The sequence below is a fragment of the Genypterus blacodes genome, unplaced genomic scaffold (genome assembly GCF_046128005.1).
Source record: "Genypterus blacodes isolate CSIRO-AG114 ecotype Tasmania unplaced genomic scaffold, CSIRO-AGI_Gbla_v1 ptg000073l_1, whole genome shotgun sequence".
NCBI classification, from domain to species: domain Eukaryota; kingdom Metazoa; phylum Chordata; class Actinopteri; order Ophidiiformes; family Ophidiidae; genus Genypterus; species Genypterus blacodes.
Genome location: NW_027466883.1, coordinates 1,381,897 through 1,409,589, shown reverse-complemented (window position 1 = coordinate 1,409,589; position 27,693 = coordinate 1,381,897). Strand labels below are relative to the sequence as shown.

Here is a 27,693-nt window from a genome sequence, read left to right as displayed (position 1 = left end):
CTCAATCAGGCCTCCCTTTGTCAAACAAACGGCTCCATACTGTGTATATTAACTCAGTGAAGTGGATTCCCAAATAGCTTCTCTGTTTGTGCTGCAGCATATAGATTGTTGACATATAAAGGCTGGCAACATATCTGATTCCACACAATAAAAACTTTCAACTAACCGACATCGTTGGATAATCAGCTGGCCGACACATTTTGTCGAGGCAGCTTTCTATTTCTACAGCACGATCTACTGTCACCAGGCCTTTTGTTAGGAGTGAAGATCATCTGCAGACAGTGGAGGACTCATTTTGTCTTCAGTGTCGGGACAACACTTGCAGGTAAGAAAGGGTTCCTGTCCCAAACCATGCTGACATCGCATGCAAGTGTGCCAACGGCATGCACACTTGACACAGAAGAGGGAAAACATTGGGCCGAGCAGAGATGTAGAAAGATGGTGTCCCATAATACCATTAAGGAGCAGGCTCTTTTCACTAAATCTCCAATTTACACTGAATGTGGTGTGAATATTTTGTTATGGAGGGTTCAACTTTCACGGCATAAGGGATTTGTAGCTACAGCAGCAGGGAGATAAAATAACCAGTACGTACACTTGTGTTAAGAAATAAAACAACATGAAACTCAAACGCAAGCCTTGTATAATAATTCAGATCTACAAATGATGACACACTATTAAAAAAAGAATGCATAGTAGCATAAACAACATTGCCAAATCCAGCTCAGCCGCACTTCACGGCCAAACCGCAGCCGGGCCTTGTGTTTCCAAAAGTGAACCAGGTGTCGGGAGTGTTTGCACCTGCGGGTGCAGCCTGCTGGTCAGGCGTGCAGAGTGGTGAGAGTCCAAACTGCTCCCGTTGACAAAAGGTGGAGGGAGGGAAAGAGAAGGGAAGAAGCGAGGTGTTGCTGGGGTCCGCCAGAGGGTCGGGGCTGTTGGACTTCAGGGCTCCCTGCTGTAAACAATGCTGCTCAGGACCAAGGCTCCTCCCACTCCGCTGACGTCACAGCGCTGCCCTCACAGGGGTAGGGCCGTCTGCACTTCCCAGCAGGCTCTCTAGGTGTCCTCCTCTTCCTCGCGGTTGCCCAACACCCTCTTCCTCAGCGCTTCATCTGGCAATCCGTGTCCTCTGGGTTCTGGCCGGCCCTCCGGGGACCCTCTCCTCCTCCTCCTCCATACCTCTTCCTGGTCCCTGTCCTCCTCTTCCTCTTCCTCCTCATCGTCTTCCTCAGCGTCCGCCTCGTGTTCGTCCTCCTGCTCCTGGATCAACCTCGACTGTTCCGCTGCGTGTTTCTCTGCACAGCCAGTAGCATCACAGTGATTTATACATGCATACACAAAAGAGAAACTCAAGAATGTAGAATACTCATCTGGAACTCACTCTGGTAGTAATCAGGAGAGGAAAACCGGCGAGACGGGAACACAAAATCGGCGATGAACACCAATAACTGGGAGAACGACAAAAGTTCAAGTCAATTCGGTGGTAAAGACTGCTTACGCTTGATGTGCATTCTAAGAACATTCAACCTAGAGCCACTGTGGACCGGGGTTGGTTAGGCGTGTGGTAAGAACTCACCAGTCCCAGTGCCAGACCAGAGAACAGAGTGACCAAGCCAAAGATGACATACGAGCCCCAGTTGGGAATCCCCAGTTGTTCTGTCATGTAGTTATGACAACGCTGGAAGATAAGAGCATCAGACTGTCACACTGGCAATGATGTACATAATGATGTAATAAATGTGCCTCCTCAACCTGCAAATCTGCGTGTGGAATGTTTGGATGCATGTTTGGAGTGTTTTTGTTTTGTTTCTGTCACTTCAGTCTTCTCTCCTACAATGAGCATCTGACCTCTGTGTCATCTTAGTTACAATTTATTCTGCACCGGTGCTGTATTGATCTGTGTTGCGGCAAACTCCAAATTTGAAACCTTTCGTATGGCTATTTTGCATGAACGTGCTTCTTTCAGGAACCTTTCTTACGTGCATTAATAAATTGTTGTATTTCTTGCCTTTTTGAGCAGGTGCTGAGGCAAACACTTCAGATAAAGAAACCTGGAACTTGTGCCATTCGAGCAACTTCTCTTTTAACACCCTGACATGCTAGTATGGAGTCTGTATTCTTTCATTGAGGAAAATGCGAGTCGGTCAACATCACAGCAACCATGAAATAAATGTATTCTTCTTCTTCACAAAATTCTCCTTTCAGGAACTGCAAATTAATTAATCAAACTCTCAGATTATATGTAAACTATGATATGGATATTGCTTCAGGCTACTCCAGCACCGATCTGCCGGCTGCTACAATACCAACATGGTTTTGAAGAGGTGTTTTCTGACATTTGTGCCAGACGGAAGACGCAGCGAATGTAGTTTTGGCTTCCATATTTGTTCATCAGTAATGTAAATAAAAAATGAACATACTAATCAAGTATTTATTTGAACGAAATTTAAAGCACCCCATGCAATGCACCACCCCTGAACTACTACTGGCATATTTGGAGGGGATTGTGGGAATGGTGGTTTTTGCAGCTTCAAACAAACACACACACCCTAACATGCGATATGAGCCAACCTACATTTTTCCATTGGGGAAATGCAGGTAGCTGAACTTGATAACGAGGAAATAAAAGTTTTCTTCATCACAAAATTCCCCTTATGGGAAAACAGGTTTTAAATGATCAAACATGTTTGTTTTGTTGCATTGCAGTGGTCATGTACAGCATCAATGTGAAAAGCCAGCTGAGTCGAAGTGAACCGATCAGAATTGAACAGAGACATCAACTCTCTTCAGCGACATTGACTGTCTACTCCCTGTACTACTACCAGCTTCATCTGGTCCCGTCAGAACACTGACCCCCAAGAAGGGACAACAGGAACTGGAGATCTCAACCACTGATGATGAGTATCAGCACTTTCAAACCAAAACCTCACTCTTGTCCCTGTTAATCTCAACGAGGGAACCATTGGTAACAAGGTGTACCTGTGGTACTAGAGAGCTTACTTTAGGTAATTGTCTTTTCATCATGACAAATACAAATGGAATCACCACAGTTGTAGCTCTACACTGGAGTTGGTGAAGGTACCATGCCTCTGTAAGACACAAACAGGGGAATTGTGGTGTTCATGTTAATAAAGGCAAGTTTGGACAACATTACCAAACCTTACTGTGTTGGTCCAAAGAGTCCATCCCGTTAAGTTTGCAGTCCATCTACTGAAACACGTCTTGAATTCATATGACTGACTTGAATACTAAAGAACATTTGACAAAATTAAATCAAACATAGCTTAAGAGCTCATAAGTTTAACAAAAAAGAAAAACATTTTCTTTGAACCGTCACCAAATGATAAATGAAAATTTTGAAGAAGGAATTCCCATAATAAACAAAAAGTATCAAAGTCACCATGAGCCTCTTCAACACTACAGAGAATTAAAATGCCTGTTCACCAATTGCTCCTTTTTGCTTCACAAGAGTAAAATTGTACAGGTGCTCTGGCAACTGATAGACCAAAACAAAATGAAGCAGGGAAAATGATCTAAAATTGAAATAACAGCAAAGCACAGAGCCAGAAATAACCAAACAAAATATAAAACCAAATCGTGTCAGCCCCCAATTCAGTGTTACTTTCAGGAACCTTTCTTACGTGCATTAATAAATTGATGTATTTCTTGCCTTTTTGAGCAGGTGCTCAGGCAAACACTTCAGATAAAGAAACCTGGAACTTGTGCCATTCGAGCAACTTCTCTTTTAACACCCTGACATGCTAGTATGGAGTCTGCATTCTTTCATTGAGGAAAATGCGAGTCGGTCAACATCACAGCAACCATGAAATAAATGTATTCTTCTTCTTCACAAAATTCTCCCTTCAGGAGCTGCAGGTTTTAATTAATCAAACTCTCAGATTATATGTAAACTATGATATGGATATTGCTTCAGGCTACTCCAGCACCGATCTGCCGGCTGCTACAATACCAACATGGTTTTGAAGAGGTGTTTTCTGACATTTGTGCCAGACGGAAGACGCAGCGAATGTAGTTTTGGCTTCCATATTTGTTCATCAGTAATGTAAATAAAAAATGAACATACTAATCAAGTATTTATTTGAACGAAATTTAAAGCACCCCATGCAATGCACCACCCCTGAAGTACTACTGGCATATTTGGAGGGGATTGTGGGAATGGTGGTTTTTGCAGCTTCAAACAAACACACACAGCCTGACATGCGATATGAGCCAACCTACATTTTTCCATTGAGGAAATGCAGGTAGCTGAACTTGATAACGAGGAAATAAAAGTTTTCTTCATCACAAAATTCCCCTTATGGGAAAACAGGTTTTAAATGATCAAACATGTTTGTTTTGTTGCATTGCAGTGGTCATGTACAGCATCAATATATTAAGCCAGCTGAGTCTCGATGAACTTGGCAGAATTGCTCAGACACATCAACTCGACATCAACAATAGACAATCAAACTCTCAGATTTTATGTAAACTTTGATATGGTTATTGCTTCAGGCTGCACCAGCACCGGTCTGCCAGCTGCTACAATACCAACATGGTTTTGAAGAGGTGTTTCCTGACATTTGTGCCAATGAGGAAAAGTGTTCTTCATCACAAAATTCCCCCTTGAGGAAAAGCAGGTATTAAATAATCAAAGCAGTTATTGTTTTTCTTCCAGTGGTCATGTACAGCATCAATATAAAAAGCCAGGTGAGTCTCAGTGAATTGATCAGAGACATCAACTCTCATCAGTAACATCAACTCTCAACTGAGACATCAACTCTCCAGAGCCTCACATTCTCTGTCAGCAGATTGGTAAGTTTGCAAAAGTTTAATTTTCATGCTGTGTGAACAATGAATGTTCAATTCTGTTCAAAAGTGTTCAGTTTTCATTAATTCCTGGTGTAACATTCATAATTTCAAAATATTTCCATGTGTCATGGTTGGGAAAAGTCAAGGGTCACGCTTTATGTCTCATTGTTTAAATCCTAATCTTTTCTTTGATCCAGGTATCCACCATGGCCAAGTACATCACAGAACTCAAAGTGTCAACTAATCAATCAGAGGAGGAAGAATTCAGTGCTGACGGCTTACAGAAAATCAATGTTGATCTGAACAAAGGGGCAGGAGGAAACTACATCTACCTTTGGTACAAAACAGGTGACTGTGGAGCAATCACCAGGATTCAAACCACATTCATGAAGGGTATGGATGTTGGTTTGATCAGGGAAGGATACACCAAGATTGCTAAAAACCTGAATGCTGGAGCAGGAGGAGACGACATCTACCTTTGGTACTTCAGAGGTTCCACAGATTACCACACTGCCATAGTCGACATTGATGTCACTGCAGATGCAAATGCTGAAGCTTCAAAGTTCACCCATGGCTGGGAGAGAGTGGGCGGTGATCTGAACCGCAATGTAGGTGGAAACTGGATCCACACCTGGGTGAAGAGAGAGAAGCAAACATACATCTGTGATGTCACTGCCACCAATGGCTTCGGCATTGATGCAGACAACTTTAAGGAAGGTTACATCCGTATGGATGAAGATGTGAGCAGAAGTGCAGGTGGAATCTATAGCTTCATCTGGTACCGTCAGACCACTGACCCCAAGGAGGGACTACACAAACTGGAGATCTCAACCACTGATGATGAGTATCAGCAATATCAGAAGCAGAAGCTCACTCTTGTGCCTGTTAATCTCAACGAGGGAACCTGTGGTAACAAGGTGTACCTGTGGTCCAAGAGAGAGGGATGTTTCGACCCCATCAAGGCCACCGCTGTTCTTGTCAACCCAGGCGCCAAACATCCTTTCCAGGCGGCTGGTGTCCGTGTCATTAAGGGGAATCTGAATGCAGGAGATGAGGGCGTCCCTGAGTTCCTGTGTTATCTTACCTGAGGAGCTGAGAGTCTTCATGCTGGCTGAGTTCTGCACTCACAATGATTTCATGCTTTAACCAGAGCTCAAACTTGCTTTAGGACATTGTGTCATCATTTATAATCAATTCAAATCAATGTAACCATGGAATGATTATTACTCTGTATCCATTCATTCTGTTGATTTTCTCTGATCAATAAACATTTATCAGCATCTGAAGTTTGCCTCTGCTTCTATGTTTTGTTGTCAGTTTAGCTCACTGATGTGACACAGTGGTGATATCAATCTATTTTCATCAGATGGGACATTGCATCAAAACAAAAGTCCACATATCGACTCCAAACTTCAGGTAGTTGACAAACCTTAAGAGAATCTGTCAATCATTCTCTTGTCTCTTGTCACATAAACACACTAAGACCACAGAGGCAGAGTGAAAAGCAGCGTAATGTTTCTCTCACTCCAGTCTGCTGCTCTACGCTTCTGGGAGCTCTGATCAATATGCAGAGTCAGAGAGTCCCCCTGTTTCAGACTGATCATAGCAGGAAGTACAAGGCTGACATCTGCTGGAGAGATCTGGAACTCCATTACATGTTTGAACTTCTTATTCAAAAACATGAACTGATTGATGATGGTCGTCCTCTGTGTGTTGTGTTTAAGATTGTTTGGAACAACTCAAACCAACTGTGAGTGAACTTCTGGAAAATGTGAGAAAAATACACTTTGCTTTATTGTGAAATGTTAAGACTTGTGACAAATATATACTTTACAGTGCCGGAATTGACTGTGAATTTGGCAGAAGCATCCATCTTGCTCAAGAACACTTCAACAGTACAAATGCTTGTTAGCAGCAGATGAGACATAGACATAAGAAGTTTACATTAGATTGTTAAAGTATCCTAATAGCGCTTGAATTAACCGAATCGCAAGTCAAACTGAGACGGTATTGAGAGTTCATCTTTATGAAATAAAATCCAATAATGAGCAGGTCTGGCTCAGAGTTCTGCACCCAAAGAAATGTGAACGCTACAAGCTATTGGCGTTCTTGGGCAAAGAAAAAATATTACATTGTCTTTCACCCATCTCCAATATGATTAATGAGATTTTTGATGGAGAAAAAAAAAGCTGCATAAAAATCAAAAAGTATACAAGTCATCATGAGGCCTCTTCAGCCGTTGCTCCTTTTTGCTTTACAAGTGTGAAATGGAAACAGGCTGACATACGAGTGGCATTAATGCTCTCAACAGCTGCATTAAAGTGCCAATGTGTTAAGATTATTTTGCTAATTGCTCAATCAGGCCTCCCTTTGTCAAACAAACGGCTCCATACTGTATATATTCACTTATTGAAGTGGATTCCCAAATAGCTTCTCTGTTTGTGCTGCAGCATATAGATTGTTGACATATAAAGGCTGGCAACATATCTGATTCCACAAAATCAACTTCCAACTAACCTAGACATTGTTGGATAATCAGCTGGCCGACGAATTTTGTCGAGGCAGCTTTCTATTTCTACAGCACAATCTACTGTCACCAGGCCTTTTGTTAGGAGTGAAGATCATCTGCAGACAGTGGAGGACTCATTTTGTCTTCAGTGTTGGGACAACACTTGCAGGTAAGAAAGGGTTCCTGTCCCAAACCACGCTGATCTGTGTCAAGTGTGCCAACGGCATGCACACTTGACACAGAAGAAGGAAAACATTGGGCCGAGCAGAGATATAGAAAGATGGTGTCCCATATTAACATTAGGAGCAGGCTCTTTTCACTAAATCTCCAATTTACACTGAATGTGGTGTGAATATTTTGTTATGAAGGGTTCATCTTTCATGACATAAGGCAGGGGTGTCAAAGTCAGGCCCGCGGGCCAAATGTAAATATGTATATGTGTATATTTTGCCCGCAAGATAATATCAAATGTCTATAGCTGGCCCGCCGGTATATAGCGCATGCACCGCTAATACTATACATCCCAGAATGCTCTGCGAGTGCTTTCTGTGTGACATCAAGAGCCATCTCGACGTGCTCAACCTTCAGCTTCAGGGGCGGGGCCGTGTCATCACAGACGTGTACACTGAGTTGAGGGCTTTTCAAACCCAGTTGTGCCTGTGAGAGCCTCGGATGCTGCAAGGCAACTTGGGCCATTTCCCGTGCTGCCAAACCAGGAAAGAGCAGATCTCTACCTCCGTGTTGCCAAGTGTTTGCTGAATAACTTTACGTACTCAGCGCCGAGTTTACCCGGGGATTTGGCGACTTTGAAGCCCAGAAATGTACGTTTGGACTGCTTAGTAATCAGTTTGCAGTTGACGAGAAACGCGCACCAACAAACCTTCAAATGGAGCTGATTGAACTCCGGTGACGCTCAACGTATGACTCTGTTTCCTTATTTCATCCCAGACACAATTCCCCAACTCCGTCCCCAAGCTGCTCGAATGCTCTCTATGTTCGTCAGGACACATCTATGTGCATCAGAGTAAATCAGAGTTTAGCAAACTGAGCCTTTCTTTATGCACTTTTGTCTTGCTACTCCAAGGCATGTACTGTGAATAGTTGAATTGTTGGATTTTCATTGAAGGAAATTATTATTTTATTTTGGGTGTTCTTGTTTTGTTGTTCTGTGAGAAAAAAAAAGGTTCCCATTGAAAATGACCTTTAAAGGTTCCAGATGGAGAGAGGCATAAAAGTATTTTCTTTTATTTATTTAAATATAAGTAAGAAACGAATGCCACTGATGTTTCTCTTATTTGAAAATCCATTGCTCATGTGTTTAAGTTAAGAGATAAAGTAAGATAAGATAATCCTTTATTCGTCCCACAACGGGGAAATTCACATGTTAGAGCAGCAAAGTGGATTGTGCAAAGCAATAAAGGGCATTAAGACAAAATAAGAGCCCATTTATAATATTAAACTGTGCTTGTTCCAGACTTAATGTTTAAGCTAAACTTAAGTATGTTTCCATATGAAAAAGTTGATCATCATATATCTGGAGAGAAGGGAAAACGTGCACAATTGTAGTCAATTTTTCAAGAAATATGGAGTCTGGCCTGCGACTTAGTCCCAGTTTTTTATTTTGGCCCACTGTGTATTTGAGTTTGACACCCCTGATCTACAGTGACATCAATGTCCACTATGGCAGTGTCGTAATCTGTGGAACCTCTGAGGCACCAAAAGTAGATGGCGTCTCCTCCTGCTCCAGCATTCAGGTTTCTCAATCAATCTTGGTGTATCCTTCCCTGATCAAACCAACATCCATACCCTGAATGGATGTGGTTTGAATCCTGGTGATTGCTCCACAGTCACCTGTTTTGTACCAAAATTAGATTCCTCCTGTCCCTTTGTTCAGATTAACATTGATTTTCTGGAAGCCTTCAGCACTGAATTCTTCCTCTTCTGATTGATGAATTGACACATTGAGTTGTGTGATGTACTTGGCCATGGTGGATACCTGGATCAAAGAAAAGATGAAGAATTAAACAATCAGACATAAAGCGTCACCCTTTACTTTTCATAGCCATGACACATGGAAATATTCTCAAATTATGAATGTTCCTCCAGGAATAAATTAAAACTCAAACATTTAATAACAGAATCGAAAATGAATGGTTCACACAGAGTGTAGTTCAAAAAAATGTATAAACTTACAGGACTGCTGACAGTGAAGGTGAGGCTGTGGAGTTGATGCTCTGATCAGTTCTGCTGTGGTCACTGAGACTCAGCTGCCTTTTTATATTTATGCTGTATGTGACTTCATCTGGAGAAACTTCAGCCATCCATTTATCATACTCTCACTTCCTTGTTGTGTTAATTTTCAACAAGCACAAGACTAAAATTGATGGAAACAAAGTGTAACGTCTTGGAACAGGCTGGACCCAATCGCAGACCAACACAAAGCTAACTGAAGGACTGATTTCATCAAAGAGCATACAGACACAGAAGACACAAGGAAACAGATAAACTGAAAAATAAGAAACCCCTGACATTGGGAGAAAATAAGGAAGGGCAGGGCCTCACAAGGAGGCAATAGCTCAGTGGGTAGAGCTTCCGCTTTTGAAACCGGAGATGGAATCAGTGAACATTTCACCAAGAGTGTCTTTCATGTTTTTTGCAAGCATGGGCATAACAGCAAACAGTGTCAGTCTGAATAGCTGCAGTAGACTAACAACTGGTACAGGCAAAGTTAATATGATGAGCAAGCTCAGGTTATGTAACATCAGCTTCTAGTACTTTTCCATTAATGATTTGAGTAAATTGTGAATACAAAAACACAACATTGTGATTTTCACTGGAATCAAGCTCTTTCTCTCTATGAATGAAACCACTATACTTCTCAGCTGGTAGTTTCCATAGGTCCACTCTCAGGGTCGTTATCATGTTGAAGGATAAAAATGGACAGTCAAGAAGGAGAGAATAGCAAGAGAAAGAAAGAATCAGCTGCTATGCTCCATCCTAACTAACTAACTACATCCAGACAAATTAAGGTAAACCTAAACTAAACATAGGCTAGTTAAGCAGTCTTCTGCAAAAAGAGACTTTGTTCACCTCCTGTTTATCAGCAATTCAGTTACATTTAAAGTACGGCATAGAAATGGGTGTTTTTAAAGATCGCATGAGAATTTGCATCTGCAACAAGTGCAGGAAGTTCATTCCAAAGAAAAGGAGCGCGGTACGAGAACAAGCTATAATATTAAGTCTTGGTTATTGGAATAGTGAGCAAACCCAAGCCCATGCAAACATATATCTAAATCAAACTTTGCCTTCCCACATCAAACAAATGCTTTCAAATACACACACACAAAACTGTTTGAACTGCCTTTCAGCTGAAAAGTTTCCAACGAATTCTGTCTCATTCAATGTTGCGATAACATTAATTGTGACCCACCTTAAAATTTGAGGAGATAAGTTTCTAGAGAAAACCTCACCTGTTGCCAAGAATTCATGTGGGCATCAGTATAAAAAGGCAGCTGAGTCTCAGTCTCAGCATCAACTCCCCACAGAGACATCAACTCTCCACAGAGACATCAACTCCCCACAGAGACATCAACTCCCCACAGAGACATCAACTCTCCACAGAGACATCAACTCTCCACAGAGACATCAACTCTCCACAGAGACATCAACTCTCCACAGAGACATCAACTCTCCACAGAGACATCAACTCTCCACAGAGACATCAACTCTCCACAGAGACATCAACTCTCCACAGACTCACGTTCACTGTCAGCAGACGTGTAAGTTTACAAAAGTGGATTTTTTACGCTGTTCGAACCATAAATGTATGATTCAGTTATTATCATAAAGTATTTCAGTTTTCATTTAATCCTGGAGGCACATTAACAATTTGACCATATTTCCATGTGTCCTGGTTGTGATCTTTTCTTTGATCCAGGTATCCACCATGGGCAAGTACATCACAGAACTCAAAGTGTCAACTAATCAATCAGAGGAGGAAAAACTCAGTGCTGGAGGCTTCCAGAAAATCAATGTTGATCTGAACAAAGGAGCAGGAGGAAACTCCATCTACCTTTGGTACAAAAAAGGTGACTGTGGAGCAATCACCAGGATTCAAACCACATTCATTCAGGGTATGGATGTTGGTTTGATCAGGGAAGGATACACCAAGATTGCTAAAAACCTGAATGCTGGAGCAGGAGGAGACGACATCTACCTTTGGTACTTCAGAGGTTCCACAGAGTACGACACTGCCATAGTGGACATTGATGTCACTGTAGATGCAAATGCTGAAGCTTCAAAGTTCACCCATGGCTGGGAGAGAGTGGGCGGTGATCTGAACCGCAATGTAGGTGGAAACTGGATCCACACCTGGGTGAAGAGAGAGAAGCAAACATACATCTGTGATGTCACTGCCACCAATGGCTTCGGCATTGATGCAGACAACTTTAAGGAAGGTTACATCCGTATGGATGAAGATGTGAGCAGAGGTGCAGGTGGAATGTATAGCTTCATCTGGTACCGTCAGACCACTGACCCCAAGAAGGGACTACACACACTGGAGATCTCAACCACTGATGATGAGTATCAGCAATATCAGCAGCGAAAGCTCACTCTTGTGCCTGTTAATCTCAACGAGGGAACCTGGGGTAACAAGGTGTACCTGTGGTCCAAGAGAGAGGGATGTTTCAAACCCATCAAGGCCACCGTTGTTCTAGTCAACCCAGGCGCCATACATCCTTTCCAGGTGGCTGGTGTCCGTGTCATTGCTGGGAATCTGAATGCAGGAAATTGCGGCTTCCCTGAGTTCCTGTGTTATCTTACCTGAGGAGCTGAGAGTCTTCATGCTGGCTGAGTTCTGCACTCACAATGATTTCATGCTTTAACCAGAGCTCAAACTTGCTTTATGACATTGTGTCATCATTTATAATCAATTCAAATCAATGTAACCATGGAATGATTATTACTCTGTATCCATTCATTCTGTTGATTTTCTCTGATCAATAAACATTTATCAGCATCTGAAGTTTGCCTCTGCTTCTATGTTTTGTTCTCAGTTTAGCTCACTGATGTGACACAGTGGTGATATCAATCTATTTTCATCAGATGGGACATTGCATCAAAACAAAAGTCCACATATCGACTCCAAACTTCAGGTTGTTGACAAACCTTCAGAGAATCTGTCAATCATTCTATTGTCACATAAACACACTAAAACCAGAGAGGCAAAGTGAAAAGCAGCGTAATGTTTCTCTCACTCCAGTCTGCTCCTCTACGCTTCTGGGAGCTCTGATCAATATGCAGAGTCAGAGAGAGTCCACATGTTTCAGTCTGATCATAGCAGAAAGTACAAGGCTGACATCTACTGGAGAGATCTGGAACTCCATTACAAGTTTGAACACGATTGAAAAACATGAACTGATTGATGTTGATCGTCCTCTGTGTGTTGTGTCACTGCTGCTGCTTCTGGAAGATCTCCGAAAAATACCCTTTGCTTATCGTGGCATGTCCACATTTTAAACAGCCTTTAGGTTTTTAACTTTGCGGTCAAAGTTTGTCATGACTCAGAATGTTGCCTAACAGGGGGAAGGGATCATTGTCCTCTGGATCCACTAGTCCAGATACCCAGCCTCTTTAAATCGACCTCTCATTTAATGAGTCTTATAAATTAATCAACAAATTGCAGTAATGACAGCGACGTGCCTTGAATGAAAGTGCAGTTTTTTAGCCTCCACAAGCCAATTACACCTTGTATTTCATTGTCGTCATTTTGTAATGAACTTCTCAGTCAGTTGTAGGAGTAGCACATAAAAAAAAAAAATAAAAGCTTTGTGTTGTGAAAGTGGAAACAGAGTGCTAAGTGGAGGAATCATGAGATTGTAAAATGAACAAATTAACCTCAGTGGTGAAATGATTTCTATTCAAGCATGTTTTCTAATTGATTGTCATTTTTCAATGCAATATGTCCATTTTTACTCAAGCTTATTCAAGCTTTAATGTACCTTATCCACTAATGCCAATTTCCCACCAAAGATTCTGAGTAATTTTCCTAACAACTTGGTTCTTGTAGTCGGATTTCAAGATCTCCGCTCTCCTTCCAGGTTTGGACCTAAAAAAGGGGACTGGGGGGTCTGGGACTCCTGAACAAAGACATCCTCCCCTCCACCGCACAGGTTTAGGGGAGAATTAAGAGGTTGGAGAATTGAGAGGCCAGAGTCTGTTTGGAAGAGGAGCAGGGTGATGAGATCCACGAACCAAACTCAACAGGAATCAAAACAGCTCTGTAAATTCTTTTTAATTTGGATAGATGCAGAGGTCTTGTTGAAAAGTTTGCTGAGGAACTGAAATATCTAGAAAAAAGAAAAGAGACAGAGGGCCGGTGCTGCAGGAGGAGGAGGAGGAGGAGGAGGAGGAGGAGGAGGAGGAGGGGGACCCTGGAGCGCATGAATGACCGCACCTGCCAACTCAGACGATGAATCAGGTCATGTTGAATGCATACATACACATGACACTGATGCTGAGGTTGATAGAGAGGAAAGAGACATTTTAAATTTAGAGAATGTTGACTTGAGATTGAATTATCAAGGAAAAGCAGCACCTTTTCTGTGTGATTCTGGGGCGTGTAGCACTGTAATATCTGCCAATAGGCAGGGTTACCACATTTGCTTAAGTCAAATAGAGTGAGTCAGATCAACCACAGGACAAAGCACAGTTGAACTATTGACAGCTCCAGTGTCCAAATCTTCTGGGTAGGGACCTTGTGTTCAAATTAGGCATAGGGCTGATGCCAACAGACAGTGGCATGAAAGTGACCAGGGTGGAGCACGTGGGGCTCCATGTGCTTGAGGGCCAGAACATTCTAAATGACTGGTATAGCCTGGATCTAGTGACTATAGGACCTAGTGTTCCTCCTCCATATAAAATGAAGCTTCCAAACAACAATCAAACTCATCATTTATAATGTAAACCCTTGCCTTGTTGATGGAGATATAATTTCCATGATGACCACGCGAAAACAGTCATATCACACAAAAATGAAGTTGCTAAAATGGGAATTGGATTGATTTATAGAATGACATGAATCTTGAAACAGAGGATGGAAACAGAGTAGAGAGAAGTGTGGGAAACCAGACCAGGAGAGTTTCTGTTTGTGCTTGTGGTTGGCTGCTCACCACTGAGGTGGAAAAGGTTCAGGATGCTCCTTAATAAAAATGGACAGAAGATGGCGAGACCAACTCAAAGACCACCTTGCTACTGCAGAACCCTGCCTGCGTATTCTCAGTGAGAACCTGTGTCGCTCTCATATCACGCAAACAAATCTGCCAATGGCTCAGATAAAATGAAACTTTGAACCTTTTTCAGTACATTCTTAAATTTTATGACGTGATAAAAAATAAATAAATATATGTCCCTATGCTTTCAGATGTATGAGCTGTAAAGCATGGTGACAATATGGGGGCAAATGGGCCAGATCGGGCTAAATGAAGGAGGACAGGAACTAAAGCAGCAGTGCAGCCGTCTGCCTTCACTGTATGTGGAGAGTTTAACCCTTGCTAAACAGAGCATGCAGAATGCTGCTCAAGGTACCATGACAGCACTTATTAGAGATCCACTCTGCAAAATGGCTCCTCCTATAATCCAGGGTCAGAAACGTGCTGATGATGCCTTCCAATATTACCTTTGGTGTGTCTATCATGTTTTGGACTGTGGTCCAATTCATTGTGTGCAATTAGCTGCAATCATTGATGCACAGTTTATCATTAATAATTGTTCAACCCAGTCCTCAGTGGGCCCTTAATCCAGCAGAATCTCTGTCCTGCCATGTTACCACCTGATAGTCCAAGTTCCTGAGAGCAACTTGGAGTAACAGGTGGAAGCGTTTCAGAACATGGTATGATAGAAAACCTGCTGGATTAGGGCTGATAGAGGACCAAGATGGAGAATTCATTGATGGAGTCACTGGATAATTTTCCGATCAAGTAAAAAATAAAAGTAGAACTACTTCATTGTAAATTAATGGTTTACATATTTAGTAAAATATTCATTACAATAAATCATCTCAGCCATCTTTGTTCAAACTGTTGGGCAAATCTGAATGAAAATGTGTGAATGAGCTGCTGTCCACAGAAAACATTTTATTGTGAGTGAGTTGTGTTTTGTGATGAACAGCCTGCGACAGCCTCAGTCGTGTATCAACACTGCCCTCCTCCTGCTTTGTGTGGTACAGCACAGCGTGTCAGTGAGCGATGCAGGAGGGTTTCTATCCAGTTTGCTTGAAATATTCAGAAACATATTCTGTGAACATGCAACTCAGTTATGCACATATACTGTATATATGTATATACTGTGTAAATATATATCTTGTTATTTCTTTTTTTGACAAAAACCTATGCACAGAGGCAAACCTCAGATGCTGATAAGCGTTTGCGTGTCACTGATACTCATCATCAGTGCTTCCAGTTCCTGTAGTCTCTTCTTAGGGTCAGTGGTCTGAAGGTACCAGATGAAGCTCTTCATTCCACCAGCATCTCTGCTCACATCTTCATCCATACCAATGTTACCTTCCTAGAGTTGTCTGCATCAACGCCAAAGTCATAAGTGGCAGTGACATCCCAAATAAATGTTTGTTTCTCTCTCTTCACTCAGGTGTGGATCCACGTTCCACATACATCGGGGTTCAGATCACAGCCCACTCTCTCCCAACCATGGGTGAACTTTGAAGCTTCAGCATTTGCATCTTCAGTGACATCAATGTCGACTATGGGTGTGAGCACAATATCAGCACGTATGAATTTGCACAATTTTGAATTCATCAATGTATTGTAGTAAAATAAACTGAAATTGAGTGAAAAAGTAAATTACTGTGTACATGCTGAGATCTGCAAAATGACTACAGATGGATTATAAACATCCATTTGGCAAAATAGGAACAAACAGTAACTCCTCATTGCAGTAACTGTTTAATATGAGGGTTTGAAATTTTTTGCAGATAGGCCTCTGGCACTATGTGGTATGAGTGTGAGTTTGCAGCTTTTAACAAGTCGTACTTTGGACTGTGCTGCGAGGGAAGCGCGACCATGACTTCCTTAGCTTTACCATGCAGTGCAACAATAGAGCCAAAGATGTTGGGAGGCCACTGGAGTGCATTAAAGCACCAGAGAAGGTCACCCATCTTATTCAAAACAGAGATAAAATGGAAATCCTTTGAAAGAAAAGGTATTTTATTCAAAATAAGCAAGCAACCGGGACTTAAAGGTGTATAACAAAACAACCTACGAGACGTAAATCAAAGTAAAACAACTACGGGGGAAACTAGTTTTCTATTTTCTTTACATTTTTCTGTTTTTAATCGTGTCTAAGTGTCCTTTTCTTTTCCTGATACTTTTATCTTATTTTATTGTAAAGCATTTTGAATTGCTTTGCTGCTGAAATGTGCCATATAAATAAAATTGCCCTGCCTTGCGATAACAGGCGTCTACTTCAGTTTGATGAAATGCCAACTAAAGTACTAAGGTAATCTGTTTTCTTATATGAAAGGAAAAGGTGAAGAGAAGGAGGATGAAAAAGGATGAGGAAGACATACCTGATGCCAATAAAGAGTTTTTTGTGAGATGTGTGGATTTCTATAGAAAGTAAATCATCCCTAGGGTTCAAAGTTTACGGTGTGTGGCAGTAAAGGTATTGCAACATTGAAGGAGACTGAATTCCTTGGAAACTCATGGATTCCCTGTTACATCCTTTCACATCAATAAACTACAGACACCTCAAAGTAAAGTTTACTTTGAGGCGTTTACTTAGTAAACAGTAACTGTGGGACGATCAGAATGTGGAAACATACAATGCTTCTGTAATATCCTCTTAGAGGGATATTTTGGATTTTCAAACAAATACTCGTATTTGCTGCATCTTACCAGTGTAGTTGATGGTCTCACCCATCATCTCCTTCGTCATCTCCTTCACTGTTATGAGAACGTGCCACACTGGCAGTGTGCTGCTCCATCGTGAATACATATGGATACCTTCCCACAAACATCACCACGTCAGCAGCAACCCAAAACTAAGAAAATGTTTTGGAAGATGTACAACACGGACGTGTGGTATCAGAATGTTTATCTGTGTGCGAGTCCCTTTATGCTATCTGCTGACCTCTGTTGATGTTATTGTTGCTGTAAGAGAAGATTACTACATTCAGAAAGTTGCAATACTCGTAGAAAGCTTTGATTAAATCTAATAATCTGAGGTAAGCTGGGGAGGAGCACAGCATTTTGGAGTGAAATTGGCTTTGGTGGATAAAGTACCTTGAAGCTTGAAGAAGCTTGAAGAAGCTGGAAGAAGCTTGACCTTTGAGCCTGAAATACCTTGCAGCTCAGTCATTCATTGATGTGAGAGGGAGTTTACCAGTTTCAATGAATTCAGTCTGATTTAATGTCGCAATAACATTAACTGCTACCCATTGTAAACTTTGAGGAAATAAGTTTCTTGAGAAAAGTACACCTGTTGCCAAGTGGAGATCAAACAGGAATCGTAATCAAAAAGGACTTAAATTAGAAAACATACCTGAGTAAAAGTCATGTAGCCACTGATGTTCATTTGTTGTTATTTTACAATGTCACGATTCCTCCACTTTCATGTCATGTCACTGTGTTTTAATTGCACATTTGATTCATGTTTTTCATTTTGTTGTGTGTCATGGCTGTACGGCTGTAGATTATTGTCTGCAATATACTCATTGTGTGAAACTGTAATGGAGTTTTTGTTTGTTCTTCTTTAGCTCTTACTCAGGAATTTATTCAAACTAAAGTAAAGTGAACCATCATTCATCTTCGCTGTTGTCTCTCTGTCTCCCCTACAGGCCGCGTCATGCTGGTGCTGGTGCTGATTATAGGTTGGGCCGGTCTTTCACTCACTCTCTTCCCATCATTGGGCAGCTCCTTGTTGTGCGTTGCTGACACACTGCGCTTTTTGATTATAGTTTGAACATTCTTTATTAGTTCATCTTTAAGCACTTTAGCCGTGTGGGTTAATACTTTATCTTTTTATTCTCACAGCAACATCATTGTCTTTTGTTTCTGGTTCTTTTCCCATCAGTTATGTGTATTTTTGACTTTCTGTGAGTGAGTGAGTGAGTGAGTGACTGAGTGTGTGTTATGAGTGTTATTTATATATATACATATACTGTCACCTTGCTCTCCTGTATTTTGATTTATAATTATTTACACAATTTCAAGGTAATTCTAACACTGAATCCCCCATCACACAATATGACACTCTCCTACTGTACTGTTAAACTACATATACTCCACTTATAAATGTACTAATTAAGAACTTAGGGTAAGGACCTTTGAGCCTGAAATATGTTGCAGCTCAGTCATTCTTTGACGTGAGAGGGTGGAACAGTGAGTTTATGAGTTTCCAACGAATTCTGTCTCATTCAATGTCGCGATATCATTAACTGCTACCCGCCATCAATTTGAGGAGATAAGTTTCTAGAGAAAACCTCACCTGTTGCCAAGAATTCATGTGGGCATCAGTATAAAAAGGCAGCTGAGTCTCAGTCTCAGCATCAACTCCCCACAGAGACATCAACTCTCCACAGAGACATCAACTCTCCACAGAGACATCAACTCTCCACAGAGACATCAACTCTCCACAGAGACATCAACTCTCCACAGAGACATCAACTCTCCACAGAGACATCAACTCTCCACAGAGACATCAACTCTCCACAGCCTCACATTCACTGTCAGCAGACGTGTAAGTTTACAAAAGTGGATTTTCTACGCTGTTCGAACCATAAATGTATGATTCAGTTATTAACATAAAGTATTTCAGTTTTCATTTATTTCCTGGAGGCACATTAACAATTTGACATTATTTCCATGTGTCCTGATTGTGATCTTTTCTTTGATCCAGGTATCCACCATGGCCAAGTACATCACAGAACTCAAAGTGTCAACTAATCAATCAGAGGAGGAAGAATTCAGTGCTGAAGGCTTCCTGAAAATCAATGTTAATCTGAACAAAGGAGCAGGAGGAAACTCCATCTACCTTTGGTACAAAAGAGGTGACTGTGGAGCAATCACCAGGATTCAAACCACATTCATTCAGGGTATGGATGTTGGTTTGATCAGGGAAGGATACACCAAGATTGCTAAAAACCTGAATGCTGGAGCAGGAGGAGACCACATCTACCTTTGGTACTTCAGAGGTTCCACAGATTACGACACTGCCATAGCCGACATTGATGTCACTGCAGATGCAAATGCTGAAGCTTCAAAGTTCACCCATGGCTGGGAGAGAGTGGGCGGTGATCTGAACCGCAATGTAGGTGGAAACTGGATCCACACCTGGGTGAAGAGAGAGAAGCAAACATACATCTGTGATGTCACTGCCACCAATGGCTTCGGCATTGATGCAGACAACTTTAAGGAAGGTTACATCCGTATGGATGAAGATGTGAGCAGAAGTGCAGGTGGAATGTATAGCTTCATCTGGTACCGTCAGACCACTGACCCCAAGAAGGGACTACACACACTGGAGATCTCAACCACTGATGATGAGTATCAGCAATATCAGCAGCGAAAGCTCACTCTTGTGCCTGTTAATCTCAACGAGGGAACCTGTGGTAACAAGGTGTACCTGTGGTCCAAGAGAGATAAATGTTTCGACCCCATCAAGGCCACCGCTGTTCTTGTCAACCCAGGCGCCAAACATCCTTTCCAGGTGGCTGGTGTCCGTGTCATTAAGGGGAATCTGAATGCAGGAGATGAGAGCTTCCCTGAGTTCCTGTGTTATCATACCTGAGGAGCTGAGAGTCTTCATGCTGGCTGAGTTCTGCACTCACAATGATTTCATGCTTTAACCAGAGCTCAAACTTGCTTTATGACATTGTGTCATCATTTATAATCAATTCAAATCAATGTAACCATGGAATGATTATTACTCTGTATCCATTCATTCTGTTGATTTTCTCTGATCAATAAACATTTATCAGCATCTGAAGTTTGCCTCTGCTTCTATGTTTTGTTCTCAGTTTAGCTCACTGATGTGACACAGTGGTGATATCAATCTATTTTCATCAGATGGGACATTGCATCAAAACAAAAGTCCACATATCGACTCCAAACTTCAGGTAGTTGACAAACCTTAAGAGAATCTGTCAATCATTCTCTTGTCTCTTGTCACATAAACACACTAAGACCACAGAGGCAGAGTGAAAAGCAGCGTAATGTTTCTCTCACTCCAGTCTGCTGCTCTACGCTTCTGGGAGCTCTGATCAATATGCAGAGTCAGAGAGTCCACATGTTTCAGACTGATCATAGCAGGAAGTACAAGGCTGACATCTACTGGAGAGATCTGGAACTCCATTACATGTTTGAACTTATTATTCAAAAACATGAACTGATTGATGATGGTCGTCCTCTGTGTGTTGTGTTTAAGATTGTGTGGAACAACTCAAACCAACTGTGAGTGAACTTCTTGGAAATGTGAGAAAAATACACTTTGCTTTATTGTGAAATGTTAAGACTGGTGACAAATATATACTTTATAGTGCTGGGATTTACTGTGAATTTGGCAGAAGCATCCATCCTGCTCAAGGACACTTCAGTAGTACAAATGCTTGTTAGCAGCAGATGAGACATAGACATAAGAAGTTTACATTAGATTGTTAAAGTATCCTAATAGCGCTTGAATTAACCGAATCGCAAGTCAAACTGAGACGGTTTTGAGAGTTCATCTTTAATGAAATAAAATCCAATAATGAGCAGGTCTGGCTCAGAGTTCTGCACCCAAAGAAATGTGAACACTACAAGCTATTGGCGTTCTTGGGCAAAAAAAAAAATATTACATTGTCTTTCACCCATCTCCAATATGATTAATGAGATTTTTGATGGAGAAAAAAAAAGCTGCATAAAAATCAAAAAGTATACAAGTCATCATGAGGCCTCTTCAGCCGTTGCTCCTTTTTGCTTTACAAGTGTGAAATGGAAACAGGCTGACATACGAGTGGCATTAATGCTCTCAACAGCTGCATTAAAGTGCCAATGTGTTAAGATTATTTTGCTAATTGCTCAATCAGGCCTCCCTTTGTCAAACAAACGGCTCCATACTGTGTATATTAACTCAGTGAAGTGGATTCCCAAATAGCTTCTCTGTTTGTGCTGCAGCATATAGATTGTTGACATATAAAGGCTGGCAACATATCTGATTCCACACAATAAAAACTTTCAACTAACCGACATCGTTGGATAATCAGCTGGCCGACACATTTTGTCGAGGCAGCTTTCTATTTCTACAGCACAATCTACTGTCACCAGGCCTTTTGTTAGGAGTGAAGATCATCTGCAGACAGTGGAGGACTCATTTTGTCTTCAGTGTCGGGACAACACTTGCAGGTAAGAAAGGGTTCCTGTCCCAAACCATGCTGACATCGCATGCAAGTGTGCCAAGGGCATGCACACTTGACACAGAAGAGGGAAAACATTGGGCCGAGCAGAGATGTAGAAAGATGGTGTCCCATAATAACATTAAGGAGCAGGCTCTTTTCACTAAATCTCCAATTTACACTTAATTTGGTGTGAATATTTTGTTATGGAGGGTTCAACTTTCACGGCATAAGGGATTTGTAGCTACAGCAGCAGGGAGATAAAATAACCAGTACGTACACTTGTGTTAAGAAATAAAACAACATGAAACTCAAACGCAAGCCTTGTATAATAATTCAGATCTACAAATGATGACACACTATTAAAAAAAGAATGCATAGTAGCATAAACAACATTGCCAAATCCAGCTCAGCCGCACTTCACGGCCAAACCGCAGCCGGGCCTTGTGTTTCCAAAAGTGAACCAGGTGTCGGGAGTGTTTGCACCTGCGGGTGCAGCCTGCTGGTCAGGCGTGCAGAGTGGTGAGAGTCCAAACTGCTCCCGTTGACAAAAGGTGGAGGGAGGGAAAGAGAAGGGAAGAAGCGAGGTGTTGCTGGGGTCCGCCAGAGGGTCGGGGCTGTTGGACTTCAGGGCTCCCTGCTGTAAACAATGCTGCTCAGGACCAAGGCTCCTCCCACTCCGCTGACGTCACAGCGCTGCCCTCACAGGGGTAGGGCCGTCTGCACTTCCCAGCAGGCTCTCTAGGTGTCCTCCTCTTCCTCGCGGTTGCCCAACACCCTCTTCCTCAGCGCTTCATCTGGCAATCCGTGTCCTCTGGGTTCTGGCCGGCCCTCCGGGGACCCTCTCCTCCTCCTCCTCCATACCTCTTCCTGGTCCCTGTCCTCCTCTTCCTCTTCCTCCTCATCGTCTTCCTCAGCGTCCGCCTCGTGTTCGTCCTCCTGCTCCTGGATCAACCTCGACTGTTCCGCTGCGTGTTTCTCTGCACAGCCAGTAGCATCACAGTGATTTATACATGCATACACAAAAGAGAAACTCAAGAATGTAGAATACTCATCTGGAACTCACTCTGGTAGTAATCAGGAGAGGAAAACCGGCGAGACGGGAACACAAAATCGGCGATGAACACCAATAACTGGGAGAACGACAAAAGTTCAAGTCAATTCGGTGGTAAAGACTGCTTACGCTTGATGTGCATTCTAAGAACATTCAACCTAGAGCCACTGTGGACCGGGGTTGGTTAGGCGTGTGGTAAGAACTCACCAGTCCCAGTGCCAGACCAGAGAACAGAGTGACCAAGCCAAAGATGACATACGAGCCCCAGTTGGGAATCCCCAGTTGTTCTGTCATGTAGTTATGACAACGCTGGAAGATAAGAGCATCAGACTGTCACACTGGCAATGATGTACATAATGATGTAATAAATGTGCCTCCTCAACCTGCAAATCTGCGTGTGGAATGTTTGGATGCATGTTTGGAGTGTTTTTGTTTTGTTTCTGTCACTTCAGTCTTCTCTCCTACAATGAGCATCTGACCTCTGTGTCATCTTAGTTACAATTTATTCTGCACCGGTGCTGTATTGATCTGTGTTGCGGCAAACTCCAAATTTGAAACCTTTCGTATGGCTATTTTGCATGAACGTGCTTCTTTCAGGAACCTTTCTTACGTGCATTAATAAATTGTTGTATTTCTTGCCTTTTTGAGCAGGTGCTGAGGCAAACACTTCAGATAAAGAAACCTGGAACTTGTGCCATTCGAGCAACTTCTCTTTTAACACCCTGACATGCTAGTATGGAGTCTGTATTCTTTCATTGAGGAAAATGCGAGTCGGTCAACATCACAGCAACCATGAAATAAATGTATTCTTCTTCTTCACAAAATTCTCCTTTCAGGAACTGCAAATTAATTAATCAAACTCTCAGATTATATGTAAACTATGATATGGATATTGCTTCAGGCTACTCCAGCACCGATCTGCCGGCTGCTACAATACCAACATGGTTTTGAAGAGGTGTTTTCTGACATTTGTGCCAGACGGAAGACGCAGCGAATGTAGTTTTGGCTTCCATATTTGTTCATCAGTAATGTAAATAAAAAATGAACATACTAATCAAGTATTTATTTGAACGAAATTTAAAGCACCCCATGCAATGCACCACCCCTGAACTACTACTGGCATATTTGGAGGGGATTGTGGGAATGGTGGTTTTTGCAGCTTCAAACAAACACACACACCCTGACATGCGATATGAGCCAACCTACATTTTTCCATTGAGGAAATGCAGGTAGCTGAACTTGATAACGAGGAAATAAAAGTTTTCTTCATCACAAAATTCCCCTTATGGGAAAACAGGTTTTAAATGATCAAACATGTTTGTTTTGTTGCATTGCAGTGGTCATATACAGCATCAATGTGAAAAGCCAGCTGAGTCGAAGTGAACCGATCAGAATTGAACAGAGACATCAACTCTCTTCAGTGACATTGACTGTCTACTACCTGTACTACTACCAGCTTCATCTGGTCCCGTCAGAACACTGACCCCCAAGAAGGGACAACAGGAACTGGAGATCTCAACCACTGATGATGAGTATCAGCACTTTCAAACCAAAACCTCACTCTTGTCCCTGTTAATCTCAACGAGGGAACCATTGGTAACAAGGTGTACCTGTGGTACTAGAGAGCTTACTTTAGGTAATTGTCTTTTCATCATGACAAATACAAATGGAATCACCACAGTTGTAGCTCTACACTGGAGTTGGTGAAGGTACCATGCCTCTGTAAGACACAAACAGGGGAATTGTGGTGTTCATGTTAATAAAGGCAAGTTTGGACAACATTACCAAACCTTACTGTGTTGGTCCAAAGAGTCCATCCCGTTAAGTTTGCAGTCCATCTACTGAAACACGTCTTGAATTCATATGACTGACTTGAATACTATAGAACATTTGACAAAATTAAATCAAACATAGCTTAAGAGCTCATAAGTTTAACAAAAAAGAAAAACATTTTCTTTGAACCGTCACCAAATGATAAATGAAAATTTTGAAGAAGGAATTCCCATAATAAACAAAAAGTATCAAAGTCACCATGAGCCTCTTCAACACTACAGAGAATTAAAATGCCTGTTCACCAATTGCTCCTTTTTGCTTCACAAGAGTAAAATTGTACAGGTGCTCTGGCAACTGATAGACCAAAACAAAATGAAGCAGGGAAAATGATCTAAAATTGAAATAACAGCAAAGCACAGAGCCAGAAATAACCAAACAAAATATAAAACCAAATCGTGTCAGCCCCCAATTCAGTGTTACTTTCAGGAACCTTTCTTACGTGCATTAATAAATTGATGTATTTCTTGCCTTTTTGAGCAGGTGCTCAGGCAAACACTTCAGATAAAGAAACCTGGAACTTGTGCCATTCGAGCAACTTCTCTTTTAACACCCTGACATGCTAGTATGGAGTCTGCATTCTTTCATTGAGGAAAATGCGAGTCGGTCAACATCACAGCAACCATGAAATAAATGTATTCTTCTTCTTCACAAAATTCTCCCTTCAGGAGCTGCAGGTTTTAATTAATCAAACTCTCAGATTATATGTAAACTATGATATGGATATTGCTTCAGGCTACTCCAGCACCGATCTGCCGGCTGCTACAATACCAACATGGTTTTGAAGAGGTGTTTTCTGACATTTGTGCCAGACGGAAGACGCAGCGAATGTAGTTTTGGCCTCCATATTTGTTCATCAGTAATGTAAATAAAAAATGAACATACTAATCAAGTATTTATTTGAACGAAATTTAAAGCACCCCATGCAATGCACCACCCCTGAACTACTACTGGCATATTTGGAGGGGATTGTGGGAATGGTGGTTTTTGCAGCTTCAAACAAACACACACACCCTGACATGCGATATGAGCCAACCTACATTTTTCCATTGAGGAAATGCAGGTAGCTGAACTTGATAACGAGGAAATAAAAGTTTTCTTCATCACAAAATTCCCCTTATGGGAAAACAGGTTTTAAATGATCAAACATGTTTGTTCTGTTGCATTGCAGTGGTCATGTACAGCATCAATATATTAAGCCAGCTGAGTCTCGATGAACTTGGCAGAATTGCTCAGACACATCAACTCGACATCAACAATAGACAATCAAACTCTGCCAACGCTGCACCAGCACCGGTCTGCCAGCTGCTACAATACCAACATGGTTTTGAAGAGGTGTTTCCTGACATTTGTGCCAATGAGGAAAAGTGTTCTTCATCACAAAATTCCCCCTTGAGGAAAAGCAGGTATTAAATAATCAAAGCAGTTATTGTTTTTCTTCCAGTGGTCATGTACAGCATCAATATAAAAAGCCAGGTGAGTCTCAGTGAATTGATCAGAGACATCAACTCTCATCAGTAACATCAACTCTCAACTGAGACATCAACTCTCCAGAGCCTCACATTCTCTGTCAGCAGATTGGTAAGTTTGCAAAAGTTTAATTTTCATGCTGTGTGAACAATGAATGTTCAATTCTGTTCAAAAGTGTTCAGTTTTCATTAATTCCTGGTGTAACATTCATAATTTCAAAATATTTCCATGTGTCATGGTTGGGAAAAGTCAAGGGTCACGCTTTATGTCTCATTGTTTAAATCCTAATCTTTTCTTTGATCCAGGTATCCACCATGGCCAAGTACATCACAGAACTCAAAGTGTCAACTAATCAATCAGAGGAGGAAGAATTCAGTGCTGACGGCTTACAGAAAATCAATGTTGATCTGAACAAAGGGGCAGGAGGAAACTACATCTACCTTTGGTACAAAACAGGTGACTGTGGAGCAATCACCAGGATTCAAACCACATTCATGAAGGGTATGGATGTTGGTTTGATCAGGGAAGGATACACCAAGATTGCTAAAAACCTGAATGCTGGAGCAGGAGGAGACGACATCTACCTTTGGTACTTCAGAGGTTCCACAGATTACCACACTGCCATAGTCGACATTGATGTCACTGCAGATGCAAATGCTGAAGCTTCAAAGTTCACCCATGGCTGGGAGAGAGTGGGCGGTGATCTGAACCGCAATGTAGGTGGAAACTGGATCCACACCTGGGTGAAGAGAGAGAAGCAAACATACATCTGTGATGTCACTGCCACCAATGGCTTCGGCATTGATGCAGACAACTTTAAGGAAGGTTACATCCGTATGGATGAAGATGTGAGCAGAAGTGCAGGTGGAATCTATAGCTTCATCTGGTACCGTCAGACCACTGACCCCAAGGAGGGACTACACAAACTGGAGATCTCAACCACTGATGATGAGTATCAGCAATATCAGAAGCAGAAGCTCACTCTTGTGCCTGTTAATCTCAACGAGGGAACCTGTGGTAACAAGGTGTACCTGTGGTCCAAGAGAGAGGGATGTTTCGACCCCATCAAGGCCACCGCTGTTCTTGTCAACCCAGGCGCCAAACATCCTTTCCAGGCGGCTGGTGTCCGTGTCATTAAGGGGAATCTGAATGCAGGAGATGAGGGCGTCCCTGAGTTCCTGTGTTATCTTACCTGAGGAGCTGAGAGTCTTCATGCTGGCTGAGTTCTGCACTCACAATGATTTCATGCTTTAACCAGAGCTCAAACTTGCTTTATGACATTGTGTCATCATTTATAATCAATTCAAATCAATGTTACCATGGAATGATTATTACTCTGTATCCATTCATTCTGTTGATTTTCTCTGATCAATAAACATTTATCAGCATCTGAAGTTTGCCTCTGCTTCTATGTTTTGTTGTCAGTTTAGCTCACTGATGTGACACAGTGGTGATATCAATCTATTTTCATCAGATGGGACATTGCATCAAAACAAAAGTCCACATATCGACTCCAAACTTCAGGTAGTTGACAAACCTTAAGAGAATCTGTCAATCATTCTCTTGTCTCTCGTCACATAAACACACTAAGACCACAGAGGCAGAGTGAAAAGCAGCGTAATGTTTCTCTCACTC

At 41.8% G+C, this 27,693-nt stretch overlaps 4 protein-coding genes across 4 annotated transcripts; all 4 read left to right on the top strand.

Annotated features, from left to right (window-relative positions):
* The first annotated feature begins 4,722 nt into the window (after window positions 1-4,722).
* LOC143006227 (uncharacterized) lies at window positions 4,723-6,095 on the top strand. The gene is made up of 2 exons (XM_076157585.1): window positions 4,723-4,812; window positions 5,007-6,095. The coding sequence occupies exon 2, from the start codon at window positions 5,016-5,018 to the stop codon at window positions 5,895-5,897; it is 882 nt and encodes a 293-aa protein (XP_076013700.1). The 5' UTR covers window positions 4,723-4,812; window positions 5,007-5,015; the 3' UTR covers window positions 5,898-6,095.
* A 3,884-nt stretch (window positions 6,096-9,979) lies between these two features.
* LOC143006090 (uncharacterized) lies at window positions 9,980-12,344 on the top strand. Its single transcript, XM_076157428.1, has 3 exons — window positions 9,980-10,068; window positions 10,818-11,097; window positions 11,256-12,344. The coding sequence occupies exons 1-3, from the start codon at window positions 9,980-9,982 to the stop codon at window positions 12,144-12,146; spliced, it is 1,260 nt and encodes a 419-aa protein (XP_076013543.1). The 3' UTR covers window positions 12,147-12,344.
* A 4,896-nt stretch (window positions 12,345-17,240) lies between these two features.
* LOC143006089 (uncharacterized) lies at window positions 17,241-20,320 on the top strand. The gene is made up of 4 exons (XM_076157427.1): window positions 17,241-17,319; window positions 18,171-18,255; window positions 18,850-19,072; window positions 19,232-20,320. The coding sequence occupies exons 1-4, from the start codon at window positions 17,241-17,243 to the stop codon at window positions 20,120-20,122; spliced, it is 1,278 nt and encodes a 425-aa protein (XP_076013542.1). The 3' UTR covers window positions 20,123-20,320.
* A 5,760-nt stretch (window positions 20,321-26,080) lies between these two features.
* LOC143006222 (uncharacterized) lies at window positions 26,081-27,426 on the top strand. The gene is made up of 2 exons (XM_076157580.1): window positions 26,081-26,169; window positions 26,364-27,426. Exon 2 carries the CDS (start codon window positions 26,373-26,375, stop codon window positions 27,252-27,254), a length of 882 nt encoding a protein of 293 aa, XP_076013695.1. The 5' UTR covers window positions 26,081-26,169; window positions 26,364-26,372; the 3' UTR covers window positions 27,255-27,426.
* The last annotated feature ends 267 nt before the right edge of the window (window positions 27,427-27,693 follow it).

Excerpts from the sequence above, each read along its gene's own strand:
- LOC143006227 (XM_076157585.1), top strand. The coding sequence starts at position 5,016 with ATGGCCAAGTACATCACAGAACTCAAAGTGTCAACTAATCAATCAGAG.
- LOC143006090 (XM_076157428.1), top strand. The coding sequence starts at position 9,980 with ATGGGCATAACAGCAAACAGTGTCAGTCTGAATAGCTGCAGTAGACTA. Across the intron at positions 10,069-10,817 it reads AATATGATGAGCAAGCTCAG|TATAAAAAGGCAGCTGAGTC; the intron begins GTTATGTAACAT and ends TGTGGGCATCAG. Across the intron at positions 11,098-11,255 it reads CGTTCACTGTCAGCAGACGT|GTATCCACCATGGGCAAGTA; the intron begins GTAAGTTTACAA and ends TCTTTGATCCAG.
- LOC143006089 (XM_076157427.1), top strand. The coding sequence starts at position 17,241 with ATGGTCTCACCCATCATCTCCTTCGTCATCTCCTTCACTGTTATGAGA. Across the intron at positions 18,256-18,849 it reads TCATTGGGCAGCTCCTTGTT|TATAAAAAGGCAGCTGAGTC; the intron begins GTGCGTTGCTGA and ends TGTGGGCATCAG. Across the intron at positions 19,073-19,231 it reads CATTCACTGTCAGCAGACGT|GTATCCACCATGGCCAAGTA; the intron begins GTAAGTTTACAA and ends TCTTTGATCCAG.
- LOC143006222 (XM_076157580.1), top strand. The coding sequence starts at position 26,373 with ATGGCCAAGTACATCACAGAACTCAAAGTGTCAACTAATCAATCAGAG.